At 32.5% G+C, this 20,369-nt stretch overlaps 1 protein-coding gene across 2 annotated transcripts in view; it reads left to right on the top strand.

The window, feature by feature from the left end:
- Positions 1 to 20,369, top strand: part of LOC145260268 (1-phosphatidylinositol 4,5-bisphosphate phosphodiesterase delta-1-like) — a 316,049-nt gene that overhangs the window by 237,520 nt on the left and 58,160 nt on the right. For both annotated transcript variants that reach the window (XM_080118103.1, XM_080118100.1), the window contains one exon: positions 1,154 to 1,227. In XM_080118103.1, coding sequence (XP_079974229.1) covers positions 1,154 to 1,227 — 74 coding nt within the window. The remainder of the gene's footprint in view (positions 1 to 1,153; positions 1,228 to 20,369) is intronic.

The raw sequence follows: 20,369 nt of genomic DNA, 5'->3' as shown, positions 1-20,369 counted from the left end.
ATTAGGGCTGTGACAACAGCATATTCTTTTCATTTTTTTTACTCTCGGGTACATATCCGACAGTTAAACACACTTAATCAACCGAGAACCACATCCGTCTATATAAAAACATATAAGATATTAACGGATATATACTCAAGAGTCAAAACAATGAAAAGAATATGCTGTTGTCACAGTCCTAGTTATAATTTATATATACTATTTTATATTTCTCTAAGTCTGTCTGTCTGTTCCACTTTATCTTGGAAAACTACTGGGCCAATCTGGCTGAAATTTTCTATGAACTTTTATTATAAGGTGCAGCAAACTAAGTATTATGGTATCTATTCAGTTCACAGTTAAATATTAATAGGGATTATTATTGAATGCAAAAGTGATCACAAATGTAACAATGTAAGTTATAGAATAAGAGACAATGAAATGGAGTTTAATTCTTTATTAATAAACAACTTTATTTGTCATCTTTGTTAGCAGCATTAGAAGAGAAACAGATTAGTAGGTTGAAGTGTTCTTGTATAAAGATAGATTTAATATCATGCCGGCTGGTTGAAGGAGAGAATAGCTCAGTTCCGTTTACATGTGTTTATAGCTAGTCGTCGAGACGAAAGAGGCTGATTAAAGGAGAAAGAAAGGGAAAAGTCTTCAGTGTGTTTGTGTTGTCATGTGTGCCAGTGTGTGTGTGTGTCGGTGTATCGACGAGAACAGTTCTATAGCATGATAAAGTTTGTGTGTGTATCGCACATAGAAATAAACAGGAGTTAGAAGGTTAGCTTGTCATACTCACGTTTAGCCTGGGGCCAAAGCCCCCGGCTAATGTCTGCTCTCAGCTGAAGCCAGGACAAAAGAGGAAGAAGGGTTTCAGATTTTGCTTTTTATATACTCTGTCACGTGAGCTGGCTTGAGATTGGACAAGTTAGGGAGAAAATGGATTTCAAATCTCAAGCTGCAAGAATTAGCTCCTGCCTGTGATTGTAGTGAGTTTTGGCTGCTACTAAGTCAATGGGCTATAACTTTTACCTGTTCGTAACAGGCTAAAAAGTCTTGTATATTTCATATTTTAATATGAAACTTTTCAGTAGGATGACATATTAAGCCATCTATCTATTTTTAACTTCTCAACTTTGTTTGATTTTCTTTGACTCAAACTTGCTAGATCTCTTGTATGTTCATGATGATAATGCACCATGTCCATCTCCTGCTGATTTGATGAACAGAATACTCCTGAAGGTAAGACATCGAAGAATCTCCCTTTTTTTGCAAATGTTATTTTGCATGTTTACATCGTAGTGATGCAGCTTTTAACTTTTTTTTTTTTTTTTTTTGCACTTGGTTAATTTTTGTAAGGCCACCATTTTTTTTTTTAATCAATGGCTTTTAGTTAAAATTGCTTCATTGGTTGTTAACGTAGAATAGAAAAAAAGATTTCAAGAAAAACAAAACTTTTCTATGCTATAACATGATTTATTAATTTTACATGGTTATTAATCTTTTATAATATTTAAAAGAAAAAAACATTTTTTAGTAATTGTTTTCATTAACTTGTTCAAAATAAAATAACAGTAAAAACTATTTTATATACTTATGTATATATATCAGGTAAAACTATTTATGCACACTAAAAATCATGGAAAATTACCAAATAGAATTATTTAGTAATGAATAGAATTCATTTTACTGTCCTTAGTCATTGAACTCTGAAGAACAAGACCACATAGTGTCTTTATATTAGAAGAAGGGAAATAATCTTCTGTCATGTACTGGCTTCGATGCTTATGAAAATATGAGTAAGAAATGTATTTCATTTATTACTAAAATTTTTACTCTATAATTTTTCAGTGCACAAGTAGTTTTGTCTGATACATAAGTATATCAAATAATTTTACCTGTCTTCTATTTTGAACTGCTATATTTCATTTTTGTATTAATCGAAACAATGATCAAATTTTTTTATTTTATTTCCTGAACAGATAATTCAGGGAAGTACCAGACAATTAATTACACAAAATAAATGAATATTCTTAAGGTACATTCCTACTATCTGCACATTTATTGGTGAAAATATTATTTCAAACGTCAGCATGACAGCTGAAATCTTTGGCCTTTTGACTAGTAATAATGTGACTAGTTGTTACATTTTTTTTTTTTTTTATATATATACCTTTTATAGCAAATGACTCTGTTCTTAGTCAATTAAGGAGAAATCCTCCTAAATTGAGGCAATTTTACTGCTTTTATCCTAATCCAAAGTGCCGTTTCTTGGGAACTGGATTTTAACCCACATTAAAAACGAACATGTTTAACTTTACCCTTGTGGGGTTGATAAAATGGTTATTTTAAACTGCAATATGAAAAAAAAAAAGGAAGTTACTTTTTACCATATTACAGTTTATATATGGAAAGCTGGATTTTACCCATGTTAAACCTGCTTTCTTAAATATTGGGATAAATATTTATTGTCTTATTGGGATAAATTCCCTATAAAAGGGTAGATATTAACTTGCTGCCCACCTCAGCAAGATGTGACACAAGGTCGGTAAGTGGGATGTCCAGTCAGCACCCCTAAAGAAGGGGACCCTATTGGTATTCCCTGGTATGGGCGCCTCGGGCGACAAGCAATAAACTTGCCCCCAACTGAAAGCCGGGTGGCAAGGTCTGGAAGGGTGGACCTCCTAGCAACGTACCCCAGTCTGACAGATACTGGGCCAGTTTTTGACCCCACACCTGTCTGGCTGATTGTCAAGAACGGATTCTTAACTGGTACTTTCTACCCTATATGCAAGCAGCCGAAGCAGCAAGGAGACTCATTCTCAGGTATATGATGGCATTCCGTATAAAAGGGTACTTTAGATTAGGACGAAAATATTTTTTAAATTGCCTCAGTCTAAAAAGATTTCTCCTCTTTTGACTGAACACAACAAATCCTAGTCTGAAGGCCAAGTAGAATTCTTTGAAATTTAGTATGATAGATAAATTCATGTGACATTTTACATACGTTTTTTTTTTTCTGATAATGGTTTGGAATTTCCATTGCTCTTTTTATCTCTGCATGTACAATATAAAGATATGATTGAAAAATTCATATTGTGATTGCATTACCCCAATTGCTTTTGTGATGACTGTTTGTATTGAATGCATACTGCCAATATTATACAAGAGGAAAATCAACGAATATCATCAAATCAAATATACTTATCTTAAAAATTCAGCAAGATATTTTTATGCTGAAGAATTTTTGAGATGAGGATTGATAATTTGTATTATTTGGACTACTATTCTCAACTCCAGTGTTATACAAAATCTGCATGACCTTAAATGACCATAAAAAAATTGATTGTTAAACACAAACAAGCCAGTGTTATGCACCCAATGTTTTGGTCAATGTAAGCGCAAACCTTCAGGTGTATCTTGAACAACTCTGCAATCTTTGTGTCAAACTGTGGAATCTGCATGGAATTTCAAACAGAACCCTTTCTTTAATCCATGAAGATAGCATGCTCTTGTTCAATCAGCCATGACTGAGTATAATTTTTTTTTTTTTTTTTTTCAATTTTCTTATCAGTTTAAGCTGGAGATGGGGCATCCTACCAAATGCCAAACATTCACCACCAATGTTATATATTCTGACCAAGAGATCTTAAGATTCTGACTGTCCCTTTAGATGCAATAGTTTGAATCTCTCTTGCACTTGGTTCACCGGGTATATTTGTTAGGTATTTTTAAAATTCTTTTTCATGAGTCCAGTTTCTCCTATAATTACTGGAATGATAGAAATCTTCGTAAGATTCCAGTTCAGATTATCTTTTTATGGGTGTGTAGTAAAGTTGTACATCTAAAAACAAGTTATAAGTTTTAAATTCATGTTAGAATTGTCCGTAAGGAATCATGGCATAATAAAGTATGAAGTAAAATTCAGTTGTGACACTCTCCAGTAGTTTGAAGGTTCAATCCTCAATGTGGACGATACAAAAAGTACAATTGTGAATTACTCAAAACTTCTATTGCTGATGGAAGAAGAGCATGTTACCTCCGTGGATTAAATAAGGAGTTCTATTCAAAATCCTATGTAGATTTCCAAGTTTTACAGGATACACCTGAAGTCGGAGATTCCACGGGCTATAATGTTGTGTAAATAACACTCAAGATGAGAACAGTAGTCCGAATAATCCAAATATACCAGATATTTTTAATATTATACTATGTTTATTAAAGCTGTAAAATGAACTCTCTTGCTTTATTTTATTTATACACGTCTAATGTGTGTTGTCAAAATTACTATTTATTTCATTGAATTATTACTGTATAGTTAGACATAAAATATATAGTTTCTATAATAATCAAACCAGTAATATGTGTCAAAATGTATGAGTTACATTTTGATAGACTTTGCCCTATTTTCTTTAGATTAAGAGTTTTCAAAAAAAAATGTTTTTTTTTTTTTTGTATTATTTCTTGTATTTATTTATACTACTATTCCCACCTCAGTTGTTATATTTACAAAGTTTCGGCCAATGTAATTTTCAACCTTATAAAGGTGCTTTTTTTTTTTTTACTATGGAATTTTAAACTGAACCTTTTATTTAATCCATGGACTAATGCATATTCTCCTTTCATGATTAATTAGAAATGTTATTTTATGTTAACCTTAATTATCATCAAGTACGGAATATCTGTTTTTAATTTCACTTCTTTTTTTTTTTTTTTTTTTTTTTTTTCGTAAACATAAGTTTTACTATTTTGGAATTTGTTATTTAGAAGTTATTTTTAAGCGTTTATCATTTACACTCATTTTAAAAAAAAAAAAAAAACAATCTCTCTCTCTCTCTCTCTCTCTCTCTCTCTCTCTCTCTCTCTCTCTCTCTCTCTCTTTACAAACTGGTTTTCTGTAAAGTCTGCCGAAGTTGCTGGATCGTAAATATGATTCAGCAACCGAAACATGTGTAAATAAACAGATAAAACGGTAATAAAAAAAATAAGACATATTTGCTCTGCAATAGTATTTAGCACTCTTTTTAGGCTTTTACTAATTACCATTTTTGCTATATATATATATATATATATATATATATATATATATATATATCTTAGTTTGTATGTCTGTTTATCTGCCTACCAGTTCCATTTTTTCTAGGAAAATACTAAGCTGATCTGATTGAAATCTTATATGAATCTTTGTTCTGACAAGGTGCAGTAAACTAAGTATTATGGTATCCATTCAATACACTGTTAGGGATTAATAGGAATTAGTATTTAATTAAAAAACGATCACAAATTTAATCATATTCAAGAATCTATTTGGTATAAAGCACTCCTAAGTCAACGAGCTGTAACTTTTCTCTGTTTTTAAGAGACAGAAAGTTGGGCACTTATACAATATGAGGCGCATATGAAAATTGCATTCCAAGTAAAAATTCTTCAATATACTTATGTATTAAGTAAAAAAAAAAAATATTGAGTAGAATTTGAATTCAAGATAAAAATCAGTTTTTATTTTTTGCTGATCCATCATTTATTATTACTTGGTTAAATAAAAGACTGACTTATCTCTCCTCCCCCTGCTTCACTGCATTTGGTAATAGTCAGCTAACGTATTTCCTAACTTCCGGTGGGTCTACTACCGGAAACTGGAACAATACAAATAATTTTTTGGGTTTTTTTTTTTTTTGCTTTTTTTTCTCTCATACCTATATCTCCCCTGTGCATGTACTTTATTTTTTATTATTACATTTTTCTGATTGTTCTTAAAACAATTTTTGCATTATTTTTTTTTTTTTTTAAGAATTATTGAAAACACATTTAAAAATCTTTTTCAGTAATAAACTATTTAGTTTATGAAGCAATGCCAGCCACAGAACTGTGCATCAGCAAAACAGTAATAAAATAAAAACTTATTTTTAATTTTATCATTAAAAGTACAAATAAAAACTAATTGCATTATTTTTATCTGTATAATTTTGTTAATTCTTATTGTATATTTTATTGCATAATTTTTAATAATGTCCTTTTTTATATTTTATTTCAATAAATCGCTTCACAAAAGAAATACGGAAGAACAATAAAAGTGAAGGAACTGATTTGCCTTGTCACTGCTTCCGGTAGCAGACATGCCAGAAGTTAGGAAGTACGGTAGTTGACTATAACCCTGGATTTTTGCTTTTATCAATGGCAGATTTGCAAAACACAAAAACTGATTTTTATTTTTAATTAAAATTCTACTCGATAATTTTTCCAAATTTTTTGTGAAAATACTTATTTTGTTCTAACACATAAGTATATGAGAGAATTTTTACTTGAAATGCGATTTTTGTATGTGCCTCATGTTGTATATGCACTGAAAGTTGTACTTTGTAAGTATGATTGAAAACTGTATTAGTTAAGCTAACTGTATTAGCTGTGTGAAATCTTGGAAACGGGGGCGGAAAAAATTGTGTATTTAGAATTTGCTGATGAGTAAAAAAAAAAAAAAATAGCAATATAAAAATTTGTGACTTATTATTTGTTGATTAGTATTAGTCTAGGTCAAGCCTCTGGTTGGACATCTAGAAGCATTTATAAATAAATCTTATTTAATTTTTGGCGATGCTTTATCTTCGTTAATCAAGCATAAAATAAAGGGAGTAATACAATAAACTCTTATCCGGGTAATGGATGACTGAGGCATGATAAAACTTTAGAAAAGTCTTATTCAACTTATTTCAAAGTAAAAACGAAAGATTAATCCTTGCTTAGTTTTTATAATCCTTTGTAGTAGAGGTGGAGGCGCAAGTTATAAAAATCATTTAATGCATTCACTGATTTACTTATTCATAGAGGATAAAGTCGCTCCAATAACCTGGTATTCTGTGGGTCTTTTGGGAGCATCTTGATTGTTTAGGTCCATCACCTAATGTTGACTTGGACCATGTAGGTCTGACGATGAGTTAGTTATCTTGATTAATGGGCTCCTTTGTAGAGGATTTAGCTTTGAAGTGTTACTGCTTTTTTATATGCTTCAGTTGTTTGGTGTCCAAAAGGTGAATGTCAGTCTCGGACGTAGGATGAGGCCGTTTTTGTTATGTTGTCTTCCGAATCAGATGCAGAATAGAGTTTGTAAACGTAATCAGATTCATTTGGATGAGTATCTAAACTTGATGTATGCAGGGTTTGATCACCTAGCTTAATTGGGTTGGATCTATAAACTGAATATTTGTAATTCTTCATTGCAGTAACTTCTCCGAAGTTTTACCAATCAGGGTGAGATCTCTTAAGGAGATTGGTGACTGTCTTCCTTTTGCAATTTTAATCTGTACATATGGAGGGTTCACTTTAATTAGTTTTACTTTACTGACTAGGGGGGCGGGTTTACTATGACTAATAATAGCACAATACCGAAATTTTTTCCAATACCATTACCAATTCTGTTCTAAATTCCCGATTCTAATACAAGTTCTGATTCTTTTAAAATTTCTTAACATTTAATTAAAAATTAAATGCTTTTTAAGTGTTCAAATGATTGTAACCCCCCTCCCCATCTAATGTTCGCATATATTTTGCAAAATATAAAAATACACTTCAAAGGGGGCCTGTGTATTATTATACAAGAGTAGATCATTCTAAATATTTTTCTCAAATGTTTTTTCTTTATAATTGATTAAAAATTGTGATACAAAACTTGTTTTCTGTTTAAAACAAATCTCATTTGCATTTGGTTGTTAATCCTATTTGAAATTTTCATAAACGATTGAAAAGAATCGACGATTGGCATGCAAAATAAGTAAACAGTTTAAGTAAAGAATAGTTAACAAAGCCTGTCCCATGTCAAGAATGAGTTTCTACATAATAATGTTACTATTTAGAAAACTATTCTTAACATTGGCAGGGGTCTCTGTTAACTATTCTCTACCTTCCTTCTATGAAGAAATGTTCGGTTTTTTTTTTTTTTTGGGGGGGGTCCGCAATTATAAAGATTTGGTCCGTTGTTAGATTGATTTGTGTCACTGTAAAAAAAAAAAAAAAAAAAAAAAATTCAAATCATCATCATAATAACAATAGCAAATAGATTAACATTTTTAGTTAAATCATTCATCAAAAATAAGGTTCTTCTTTTTCGATGATTACGTAACAGAAAAAAGAAAAAAAAAGACAATTATTTTAGAATTTTGAGTAGAAAAGCAGTTTTGCACATAAAGTTAACATAAAATGATAAATATTTCTGGCCCTTTCTAACTTTTTAATCTTGTCTAATCGCTTAAAAATCGAAACAAAATACTGGTAGGATATAATATTTTCGATTGATTTCAGCCAAAGTCATCTTGTAATGGGTTGTTTGGTTATATTTGAAGAATAGTTATCCTGAAGGAGAGGTCACGATCTCAGGAATTTGAGATAGAAGATTTTTGAGAATAAGAGTGGGCAGGAATGGTAGCCACTGAAAAATTAAGCTGTAAATAAAGATTGGATGTTTCTGGGCATGTCCAACATAAGGAGGTGGTAGCCAAATCAGTTTTTGTTCTGTAGCATATTTTGTCTCATTTAATTAAGTTGTACTCCACTGATGAAGACGTCTCTTATTGAGATATCTCTAGCTTAGCTTGTTGTCAGGGCAGAAAAATCGCAGTCGTGTCTTAGTATTTTCAAGTTTTTATCATAAAGCTCTAAACTTTCTTCAGGCTGTTGATGCTGGGTAGCAAGTAAGCATCTTGCAAAACTGGAGTTTTTTTTTTGTTTTTTTTTGATAAAAATTCCATTTATAGTGTTTATAGCGTATCATAATTTTGATAGGTGAACAAGCACTTATAAATGAGATTGGAAACGTGGTGCAATAAGAGGGCTGTGAACTTGTCGAAATAGAAGATGACTGCAAATCCGAGAAAAATACCTCAAACATGTTCCTCCAGTGTTGCCATTTGTCATTGGAGTCATGGTCCAACATATTGAGTTCCTGATCGTTGAACTTGACGTATCGTTCCATAATTAATATTGAATAAATTGTAATAAAAGACCTAGACTCGATTAAACTTTAAGTTTTATTCAAGACTGGCGGGGGGGGGGGTACTCGGCGTTGCCCGGGTGTTTGGAGGTGTGTGTGGTTTTAGGTAAATCAAAACACCCGGGTGTTTGTGTCGGGGGGGGGGTAAAATAAAAAAAAAACTTTTGGTAGGTAAGTATGAAGGATCGAACCCGAACCCTTGAGTTGAAGTTGGAAATTAAAGTGTGAAAAAAAACGTGCGACTAACCACTGGCCACCACAAAATAGTAACGGAAACATGTTTGAATTTATTTAAGTATTAAAACTTGGCAGGTGCCCGTACTTAATGAGGTCAACTTTGACTGCGGGGCAGTATTTTATTTACTGCGGGACAGGATTTTTTATTTTTTCCCCCCAAGATGTTGTGGGGAAAACCAGCTTCCCATAAAAAGAGGATTGTCCAAATTGAATAGCAATTGTCTGATATAAGGAAAAACTCCACATTGATCAAAGCTGATTGCTTTCGGACGTTTCTGGAAAAATGTCGCCAAAATTAGTTTTGCTTTTATTATATACGAAAAAGCTTAATGCACATGCGGCGATCGAAAAATGTTGAATATTTATCTTTTTAAAGTCGAGCAAATTAAATAGACAGATGACCCCCATTGTTAACTCGTAGATATTATCATTTAGACGTGATATGAAAAGTTTTAAGAAAAAGTGAGTCGACCGATCGCTTCATGGAGAAAAGCCTTTCTTGGACATACACAAAAAGCGAACATATACACATACACACATTTTCGTTTTTATATTTATAGATTAATTCGAAATACAAACGTGAAACCTTAATTCTTGCTTAAATTTTATAATCCTTCTAAGGAACTATTCATTGTGTTAGGTGAAGTCCATTATATGTGAGTGTAGGTTGTAGGGAGTGAAGTCCATTATATATGGGAGTGTAGGTTGTAGAAATCATTTAATAAACAAACTGTTTTTTATTATTATTGTTATTGTTGTCGTCGTTGGCGGCGGCAGCTCAAAAGGAGCTTTTACACAGGTCATCAAAGATCTCTCCTTGAAAACAATCTGGTGTTCCCTGGAAGCTGAGTGACAACACGTCTCCTCAGATTTCCAGTACTCTCCACCTCTTTCGATAACATTTGCAAATTAATTTGCATTATTGCAACAGCTTCTTACCATTGATTTCTTGCTGGCAGCAGCCATTGATCACCACTGAAATTTGAGTGGCAATCAGCCTCCCCAAGGTCCCAGTTCTCTTTACACTTGCCCAGCGGAGGTCTCGTTAATGCTCTCTCCTTGGTCTTTCTTGGGGGGGGGGGAACGGTAATGGGGCAATGGAGGGGGATGGGGGAGGGGATAGAGAACTTATAGATACAGCTTTAATGTTCTTGATTCCATGTAACGCTTCTTCATGTCTAGCCTGCTCATGTGGTTCATATGTATTAGTCTCCGCTTCAAAAGTTTTCCTTAATATTTCAGCTGTAATCGTATCTTTCCAGCCATTCCTCTGATCCCAATTTCTCCCATTCTTTTTTCAAAGCTTTTCAGAATTGTTCTTTGTTCCTAGTGCTCTTACTATTATAGGTATTATCCTGATTTTCTTCAACATTCATAGCCCTTTCAGCTCTCTGGCTAGCTTTGTATATTTGCTTAGTTTTTCCTTTTCTTTGATATTCACCCTGTCGTCAGCTGGAACAACAAAGTCTATGATTTGACAGGACTTTCCTTTGTTATTAATTATGACATCCGGTCTTCTTGCTTGGGTAGGTTTATCTATTTGTATGTCTATATCCCATAGGATTTTGTGATTCTCATTTTCAAGTATTGTTGCTGGCTTATGCTTGTACCATATGTCTGTGTGTTCAAGATGCAGTTGTTTGCATAGTTCCCAGTGTACTGCCCTCCCCACTTGGTCATGTCCGTTCTTGTATCCTTTTTGGGCCAATTTGCTACATACACTTACTATATGGTTTATCGTTTTGTCTCTTTGTCCACAGAGTCTGTATTTGTTGTTTTCTTGTATTTTGTCGATCTTTGCTTTGATGTGGTTGGTTCTTATTGAGTTATTTTGTGCTGCAGTTATTAGGGATTCAGTTTCTCGGTTTACATGTCCTTTTAGCATCTATGTCCAAGTATTTTCGTTATTCTCATCTTTTGTCACTATTATTATTATTATTATTAATGGTTAATTTCAAACTCCTATTCTCATTACAACCGTTCAATAGATTTGAGGTTTGTTGCCTGAAGGAAATGGTTGAAAACGTTTGTGTGTGTGTGCTATTTATGGATCTATTTAGTTTTGTGTGTTTTTTTTTCTGTAAAACTAAAGTCGTAATGGAATAAGTTTTATGTTATCTGTATCTATTGTAATTTAGTAAATTCTGGTGATGTGCAACTGGTAATTGAGCCAACTTTTTTCCTGACTATGTTCCAGTGTAAAAGAAAGTACCTATCACGTTAGAGAAGTATACAGATCTGGGGAGGAAGGCGTAGTAGCATTGTTTTTTCTTTAAGGTCATAGCACATTGCAGGTGCAAATTTCATAGTTGTTACTAAGTCTTATGTGTTATAGATGATGATGATGATATATATATATAGAGAGAGTTTAAGATACTAAAGTTGCATCCAAATATATCGGGTTCTTATCCCCTATACCAACAAACTCGAAATAAGAAATTATATGTATTTTATTCAATAAACATATTTTTTCTATGCTATTCTACCAGTAGCCTAATAAAATTCAGTTTTTATTTTTTATAGATCGTATTATGCTAAATGGAAATAATCATTTCCTGTACCACAGTGCTCAACCCATAAGTAAGGAACATTATATATACTTTTTATTTGTTTTACATGAGCATTTATATGTTGCTGCATATTCATGAATATTTGGATTACGGACTACACTCCTGTATAAGCAATATCACCCGAAGAGGTCTCTACTTACTTGTAACTGGCTGACCAAAATATGCTCATAACATATTAATGTTTATGTAAAACAAATAAAAAGTATATATTGCCCTACTTTGGTATTAAGCACTCTTGCATTAACTTCATTAAAACTTCATTGGTTGTTGAACCTCTGGAAAATATTAATCTGGAATATATATAATATATATATATATATATACTAGCAGGGGAGGGGTACCCGGCGTTACCCAAGTGTTTGGAGATGTGTGTGTGTGTGGTCGGTCGGGGTGGGGGGTGTTAATGAAAACCTAAGAATAAGCGAAGTAAAAAAAAGAAAACAGAAAAACGAACGTTAAAACTTAAGCAAGGAGGAGGGGGGAGGGGGTTTACCCAGATGGGGGGGGGGTTGATCAAAACATCGAAAAAACTACAAAAAAAACTAACGTAAGGCAAACGAACGATGTTAAATGTAAAAATCGAAAAAAGAAAACGGAAAAACGAGGGTTGGAACTACTTTAAAAAATCTGAAAAATACCCCCCCCCAAAAAAAAAAACATGTGAAAAATGGCTTAAATAAGCCTGTTTCGATATTAAAATTTAAAAAATCGGTGGGTACCCAGATGTTTTTGGGTGTGTGTGGTTGGGTGGGAGTGTTAATGAAAACCTAAGAATAAGCGAAGTAAAAAAAAAACAGAAAAATGAACATTACGTGAAAAATGGCTTAAATAACACTGCTTCAATATTAAAATTTAAAAAATCGAAAAAAAAAAAAAAATCTCACACCACGATTCGAACCCAAAACGTTTAGATAATGAACCAACGCTCTAACCAACTGAGCTAACACGACATACATGAAATTTAGTCAGTTCTTCAAATATTTAAACTAAATCAGGTCATGATGTCATCTGACGCATGCGTAGAACCGATCTCGTCATGTTTTTAGCAGACACACATGTCGAAAGTTTTTAGCAGACACGCATACATACACACATTTTCGCTTTTATATATATATACTAGCGGGGGTACCCGGCATTGCCCGGGTGTTTGGAGGTGTGTGTTGGTGGGGGGGGGGTAGATTAAAACAACCCTGTTAAAAAGAAAAAAAAACGTTGGCCGGTTGTTTGGAGGTGTAAAAGAAAAAAAAATAGTTTTAATATAAAGGTAGGCTTGAACCCCAAACGTTTGATGCGGAGGTGGAAAGGAAATGGAAAAAAAAACCCTGCGACACGGGAACAGATGAATTGATAAGTGTGTTAAGTTGACGTTTATAAACCGAAATTAGCAGGTGCGACAATGTCAAGTTGCGGAAGCCAGTTTCTGTTTTCCCCGCTATGCGGCGATCAAACAATTAAAAAAAACACAAAAAAAACTAACGTAAGGCAAACGAATGATGAAAACAGAAAAACGAACACGTGAAAAATGGCTTAAATAAGCCTGTTTCAATATTAAAATTTAAAAATCGGTGGGTACCCGGGTGTTTTTGGGTGTCACTAAGAATAAGCGAAGTAAAAAAAAAAAAAAAAAAAGCAGAAAAATGAATGTTACGTGAAAAATGGCTTAAATAACACTGGTTTAATATTTAAATTTAAAAAATCGAAAAAAAAAACCATCTCACACCACGATTCGAACCCAAAACGTTTAGATAATGAACCAAGGCCTTAACCAACTGAGCTAACGCGACGTACATGAAATTTGTTCGGTTTTTCAACTATTTAAAGTAAATCAGGTCACAATGTCATCTGACGCATGCGTAGAATCGGTCATTGTCACGAGAGGACCGTTTTTGTTGACCCCCCTCCTTGTCGAAAATTGTTGATTTCGGGGTGAAAAAGTTAAGGTTTTTGGCCAATTTTTCAATATTTTTCAAGCAAAGGATGGAGCTTTGATGTAATACCGAGTTTGTGAATTTTCGTCGCGTCTGTCGAAAGTTTTTAGCCAACATCCAAACATACACACATACAAACATACATACATTTTCACTTATATATATATGTATGTGTATGTATGTATATATAAGAGCAAACAGTTAATAAAACATGTTAAAAAAACACTTTGAAAAAGAGTTAAAAATATATTTAATATGAAAAGGAAACACTTGATAAGTGGATAGTCCTTAATCCGTGGAGTTTTGAAAAAATACTTTCCTTCTCATCAGAGGGTAGAAATTAGCAAAATGCGGAATCGGATTTTGCATACAAAAGTATTTGATGAAACTGCGAGTAAGTCAAAGATCTTACTAGATAACAAAAAGTGGAGCAGAGGGAATATGGTGAAGAAAATAGTGATTACACGTGAATGGATAGTCTGGTGAAAGGTAAATAATCCAATGACGGTAAAATCCAAAAATATAAATCCAAGAAAGTTAATTGAATTTTCATTTGAACAAGTAAAATTCAAGGAAATCACGTAATTGGAAAATGGTCCAAAATAATCCAAAAGGCCGAAATCCATGGAATAATTCACAAATATGTACAAGGAAAAGGGGAAAAATTCCAATAATATTAATAAAAGAAAAATACGATATGCATTACACACGGCTGCCGAGACATAATGTAATTAAGAAAGATCAGGGAAGAAGGAGAGCAATATTTTATATGTATATATATATATATATATATATATATATATATATATACATATATATATATATATATATATATATACTAGCAGAAGTACCCGTCGTTGACTGGGTTCAAAAACAGCCTACAGAAAATAGACTGTGATTGAAGAAAGTATGATAGGTTATGAAAAGGAGGGGGTTGTAAAGAGATAGGTTTTGATACTCAAAAATTTTACCCTAAGCAAAATATGATGAAACTAAAGATAATTTTCGTGAAAATATATTTTTTTTATATCAACTTTGTTTCCATTCGTAGCCAAGAGTGACCAACAAAATGATGTTTCCTTACAAAGAGAAAATGTTATATATATATATATATATAATAATATAAATATACAAAAAATAAATGTTACCATAGTCAATAAAAGTTACTTTTATGGTAGAAAAGTTCATTGGTTTATATTTTTAAGTAGTTTGTAAATAAAAAAAAATTTTTTTTTAATTCACGAACCGGTTTAAAAATAAAAAATTTAAGAGTTCCGTCAATGTAAGGAATATTCATAGACATATTTTAATGTTTTCCGTTATTTTTTGCTTGAGGAATATTCAATTATGGCATGTGTAGTTTATATAAAAAATTCAGTTAAGTAGTTATCGCCTCAAATTTCGTTTTAATTTCGGTTCGCTGAAATTATTTCGAGTAAAGAGCATTAAAAACTATTTCAAAACAAAAAAAAAACATGAACTGAACTTTTCTTGACTATGGTAACATTTATTTCTTGTATATTTATTTTTTCGGGTAGTCATTTGTTGGCTTTTCTGCTAAACACTCTTACTAAATAATATCGCTGAAATATCGAAAAACAAAGAAACAAAAACAGTTTTGAAAAAAGATGAAGCTTTACTTACTTTAGTAAAATAATCCGAAACAGCAAAGTGGGATATTAAAAAAGTAAACACGTAATTACTTTAGTTTTTTAAAGCAAAGAATCGATTAAATATGAATAAGAAGAAAATGGCACCCTTTTAAAGCAGAACAGCTTCATTTCAGTTTTACAGTATTGAACGGTGTCGTATTGCGCCGTCGGATTCAGGGTGTACTATTGTAATGTAAAGAACATGCAGAAAAGGTTGTAATCAACTGAATTCCTTCTAGTACACTGACAAAAAAAAGCTTAAATAGATATATAAATAGAAATGAAAAGGTTATGTAAATATTTTTAAAGACGCGTAATCGCGTGAGCAGGATTTTTTCCTTCGTTTGACACGATAACAAGTAACGTTCTTATTTTTTATTATTTATCTATTTCCGAAAGAGTGCCACATGCAAGTGAAGAAGGAAAAAAACAGTTATGCAAAATTTGTATCGAGAATTGTTTAAAGTTCCGACTTTTGGGGGGGGGGGGTTCACTTTAATAAGAACGTGAATTTATGAGGTGAATTTATTCGACACAATATGATTCAACTCAAAAAAATAAATTAAAGCTAACGTGAATTAAGATTAAAGTTAAGGTGTTATTGTGGACCCTTACCCCTTTTAAAAAACCTTTGGTCAAGATCAAAGTGTAGTATCTGTTCTTCAGATGCTGCACTTCCATTTCTTGTTCTCTTTCGGTGGAGGAGAAATCCTTGACGACTGAGACATTTTTTATTTTTGTACCTTTTCTCCACGTTAAAAAACGACCCTGGTGTCTAACTCTGTCCTGTGGGGAGGCATGGTAAATAGGTACATTCTATGGAGGTCAGGCGCGAACGAACACCCAATAATTTTATTATACCATATTTCTTCAAACTGAAACATAATTATCAAAGTATACTTACGCAAATAGATATGAAAAGTCTTTGTTAAAATTTGTGCCATATTTCCATGGAGTACAGGTGTGAACGCAGACCCCACAATTTTATTGTACCATCCCTATTTAAGTTGAAACATACTTATCAAAGTATTCTTATGTACATCTATATCAAAAACCCGTGTAAAGGTTGTTTTTTTTTTTTCATTTTTTATTTCCATACTTTGTGAACCAGGCGCGAACGCAGACCCCACAATTTTTATGAACCACCGTTCTGCCAGATCAAACATACCCATTCCTTATCCTCGATATATCTTCTATCATTATATGTAATCATTTTTTTAAAATATTCAACCATATAGGAGCCTATTCGTGACCAGACACACACACACACGTTCAGCTTTATATATATATATATATATATATATATATATATATATAGTAGTAAGTTATAAAGATGTATATGCCAATTAAGCTACACAGAATATTCCGCATTTCATTCTCATGAGAATTTGTCAGGCTTATGCCTGAAATACTGAAAATTTACGCATAAAATTATATTTTCGTATGTTAATTTATGTGATTAAATGAAGTAGTCATTCATATATATATATATATATATATATATATATATATATATATATATATATATATTTCCCCAAAACCTGTGGCCTTAGTGGAGGAGAGACTAAAACTTGCTGCTATGGTTTCAAATGATCTTAAATAACAGCAAGGGAAGACTTGATTCCAAATATTTCTCATGTTTTTTTTTCTCTCCTCTTTTGGAAATAGTGTACGATTATGAATATCTCCAGTATCGAATAATTTTTATACACTGAAACTTACTTTATATATGAAAACCAAAGAGGGCCGATATAACATATGAGAAATATTTGGAATCAAGTCTCCCCTTGCTGTTATTTCAGATTATTTGAAACAATAGCAAGTTTTAGTTTCCCCTCCATCAAGGCCAGAGGTTTTGGGGAAATATCAGATATTTTGTAATTCATATGCAAAACTAGAAAAACAAATGACTATGATTAAAACATTTTATGGCTGTAAAAAAGTACCAAAAATAGGATTTGGAACTTACAAAATTACCAAACAAAGTGGTGTGTATCTGTGTGTGTGTATATATATATATATATATATATATATATATATATATATATATATATATATATATATATATATATATATATATATATATATATATATATATATATATATATAAAATATATATATATATAAAATATATATATATATATATATACGTAGCCAAATTGAATATTGAAATGTTCGTATCTTAGGTTCTATGGGAGAAAACTACATTAAAATTTGCAGACTTTTTGAAGATTATAATACTATCGTATGATTAAAATTTTATGACAATAGATAAAAAAGAACCTATATTTTCAAACCAATAAAATATGCCCAAATTTGCCTACATTTGTATATATAGTGTCCTAACAGGCCAGCTTCAGTTTTGCTGCTTTGGCATGAATTTTGCTTGGGGCTTTTTTTTTTTTTTTTTTTTTTTTTTTTTTTTGCTTGATTGTCTTCCCTGTAGCCTTGTCAGACTATTAAAATATTTTAAAATTGTAGTCATCCACATACAGTATTGTTTCGTTGTATCACAGCTCATCAGTACAGGTAGACTAGCACCTCTCCTAAGCTGAAGATTGAACCTAGAACTATCATGTTGATAGTCGGCAGTTCTACCCATCAACCCATGGGAACGGTGCCCGTAAATGACCTCAACAAATGTCCATTTTAAACAAACATTTGTCCACCACTTTTATAGTGCTCAAGCCGCTTGTCTTTGTTTTACAAACAAACAGTGAGCCTTGCATTTACAGTTAATTTAGTAGCAGGTGAGATTATTACATGGCAGTGCTCTACCCAAAGAGTGGGAGGGGGGGGAGCTTAAAATATATATATATGAGATCTTGTCTATCTGTCAGTAAGTGATTTTGAAATATCAGAAAGCTTAACTACTTTTCAAAATGAAAGATATTGCATTAATAATATCTCACTGTTGATGCAATTCTCTATCTATATAAGAGCCAGATACGTCCAAGGATGGAATACTGTTGCCACATATGGGCAGGAGCTGCTAGAAAAGACTTGTTCTGCCTTGATAGGGTTCAAAATAGACTTCGGGGCCTGGTGGGAGATGTCCTTTTCTCTTCACTGCAACCTCTATCTCACAGAAGAGATGTTGCGAGTTTGTCTCTGCTTTATCGTTATTTTCATGGAAAGTGTTCGACTGAGCTTCAATCTATGGTCCCCCCCCCCTCGCCAAACTTTCACAAGAAACACTAGACTAGCTGAAAACATTATCAATAATTTTCCACACTCTTTATCTGTGCCTAAACCTAAACATAGATTCCATGATCAAAGCTTCTTTCTTAGAACTGCACGCCTGTGGAATTGTCTTCCGTTTTCCTGCTTTCCAGCTGTCTATAATATGGTTGTCTTCAAGCCACCATTCGCCCATGTATGGAGTATTGCTGTCACATTTGGGCTGGTGCATCTGCTACTAGTCTCTCAGTTTTTTTAGTTCAGGACCTATTAGGTTGTTGAATCCTATCCAGGAGGATAGGATTCAAAAGAGTCACCAACCTAATAGGTCCTGAACTATCATCTAAACTTCAGCCCCTGTCCCACCGACGAAATGTTGCATCCCTCTGCCTGTTTTACAAGTATTTTAATGGTGGATGCTCTGACGAACTACAAGCATGAAAATACCCCCGACAAACCCGACAAGCAGCAAATTCCCACCCCTACACAGTTGAGATCCCTAGATGTAAGAAAGCCTTTTACTCTAATAGCTTCTTCCCCAGAACTGCAGGACTTTGGAATTCTCTTCCAGTTTCTTGCTTCCCCAACTGTACTAATATGCAGAAGTTCAAGTGTAATGTGATCTTGCTGCTAAACTCCCTACATAGTACCCCTGGAACTTAGGTCCCTAATAGTAGCCCCCTACATCAAAGTGGCAATATGCCTCGTTTGGGGTAAAATGTAATAAAAAAAAAAAATTGTTTAATTCATGTATTAAACAAATAAATTTGTTTTATATTAAAAAAAAAAAAAAAAAAAAAAAAGTGCTTCCAACCGTATTTCTATATGTAATTCTTAATTTCAAAATATATACAACGCTTCAAACGCAGATAATATTCCATTAATTTATTTAGCACGGCTAACGCAACACCCTGCTGATTACTGCTTTTGAAAATCATATCATAAGACCTACAAATTAACACTCTTGCTCGCAGATTAAACCCTGTGGACCAGAAATTTTTTTTTAGAAAATACAGACTTTCATTGACAAGGATGTATTCATCAAAATATCTGAATCAAACAATAAATTTGGTTATAAAAATATAAAAAGTATGCATGGTTTTCTAGCTTCCAAATGTATTTATATCCGTAATTCTTAATTTCAAAATATATGCAACACTTCCAACGCAGGTAAGGAATCCGTATATAGAGAAAATTATGGTATAAAAATTATAAAGTAATATATAAAGATTTATTCATTTCTTTATTCATTTTGTGTATACATCAACTGAGATATTTGGGTAAAAAGGAATTCTTTATATCATGGTATTTTGAAGCCTAATGCTTCTCATCAGAACAGTACAGAAGATGCTAGGTAATATAATGGGGATGCGATGTCTAGTGACAGTTTTATTAGGAACAAAATAAATTATTCAGGTTGTTTGGAGGAAGTATATTGATCTCTCTGATGAAGGAGGAGTGTGGTTTGCAATATATAATGTCAGTACATGTATAGCATGTTTCTCATAGTGGGTTTAATGTGTGTATGCATACATTAAACCCAGCATGATAGACATGCTATATACCTACTTCACACACACACACACACACGCACATATATATAAATTAAACATAGGAATTTATTTTTGACAATATATTATATTTCCCATTTCTTTTCGGATGATATATATTTGTGTGCATGAAACCCTCAAAATAAACGGCTTTTTTGGATTACTATAGATAAAGGACCAGATTTTCAGATTCTGAAATTTATTTTAAAAAAAAATTTTTTTAGCCGATTGTTTTCAGTTCCCTATGTAAATTTAATGTAAAATGATCCCCTACGAGTTGATATTAT

Source organism: Euprymna scolopes, chromosome 3, assembly GCF_053919585.1.
Source record: "Euprymna scolopes isolate OS-2025 chromosome 3, ASM5391958v1, whole genome shotgun sequence".
Classification (NCBI taxonomy): Eukaryota; Metazoa; Mollusca; class Cephalopoda; order Sepiida; family Sepiolidae; genus Euprymna; species Euprymna scolopes.
Note: the sequence above shows the minus strand (reverse complement) of the source record. Positions and strands in the feature narration are given on the sequence as shown.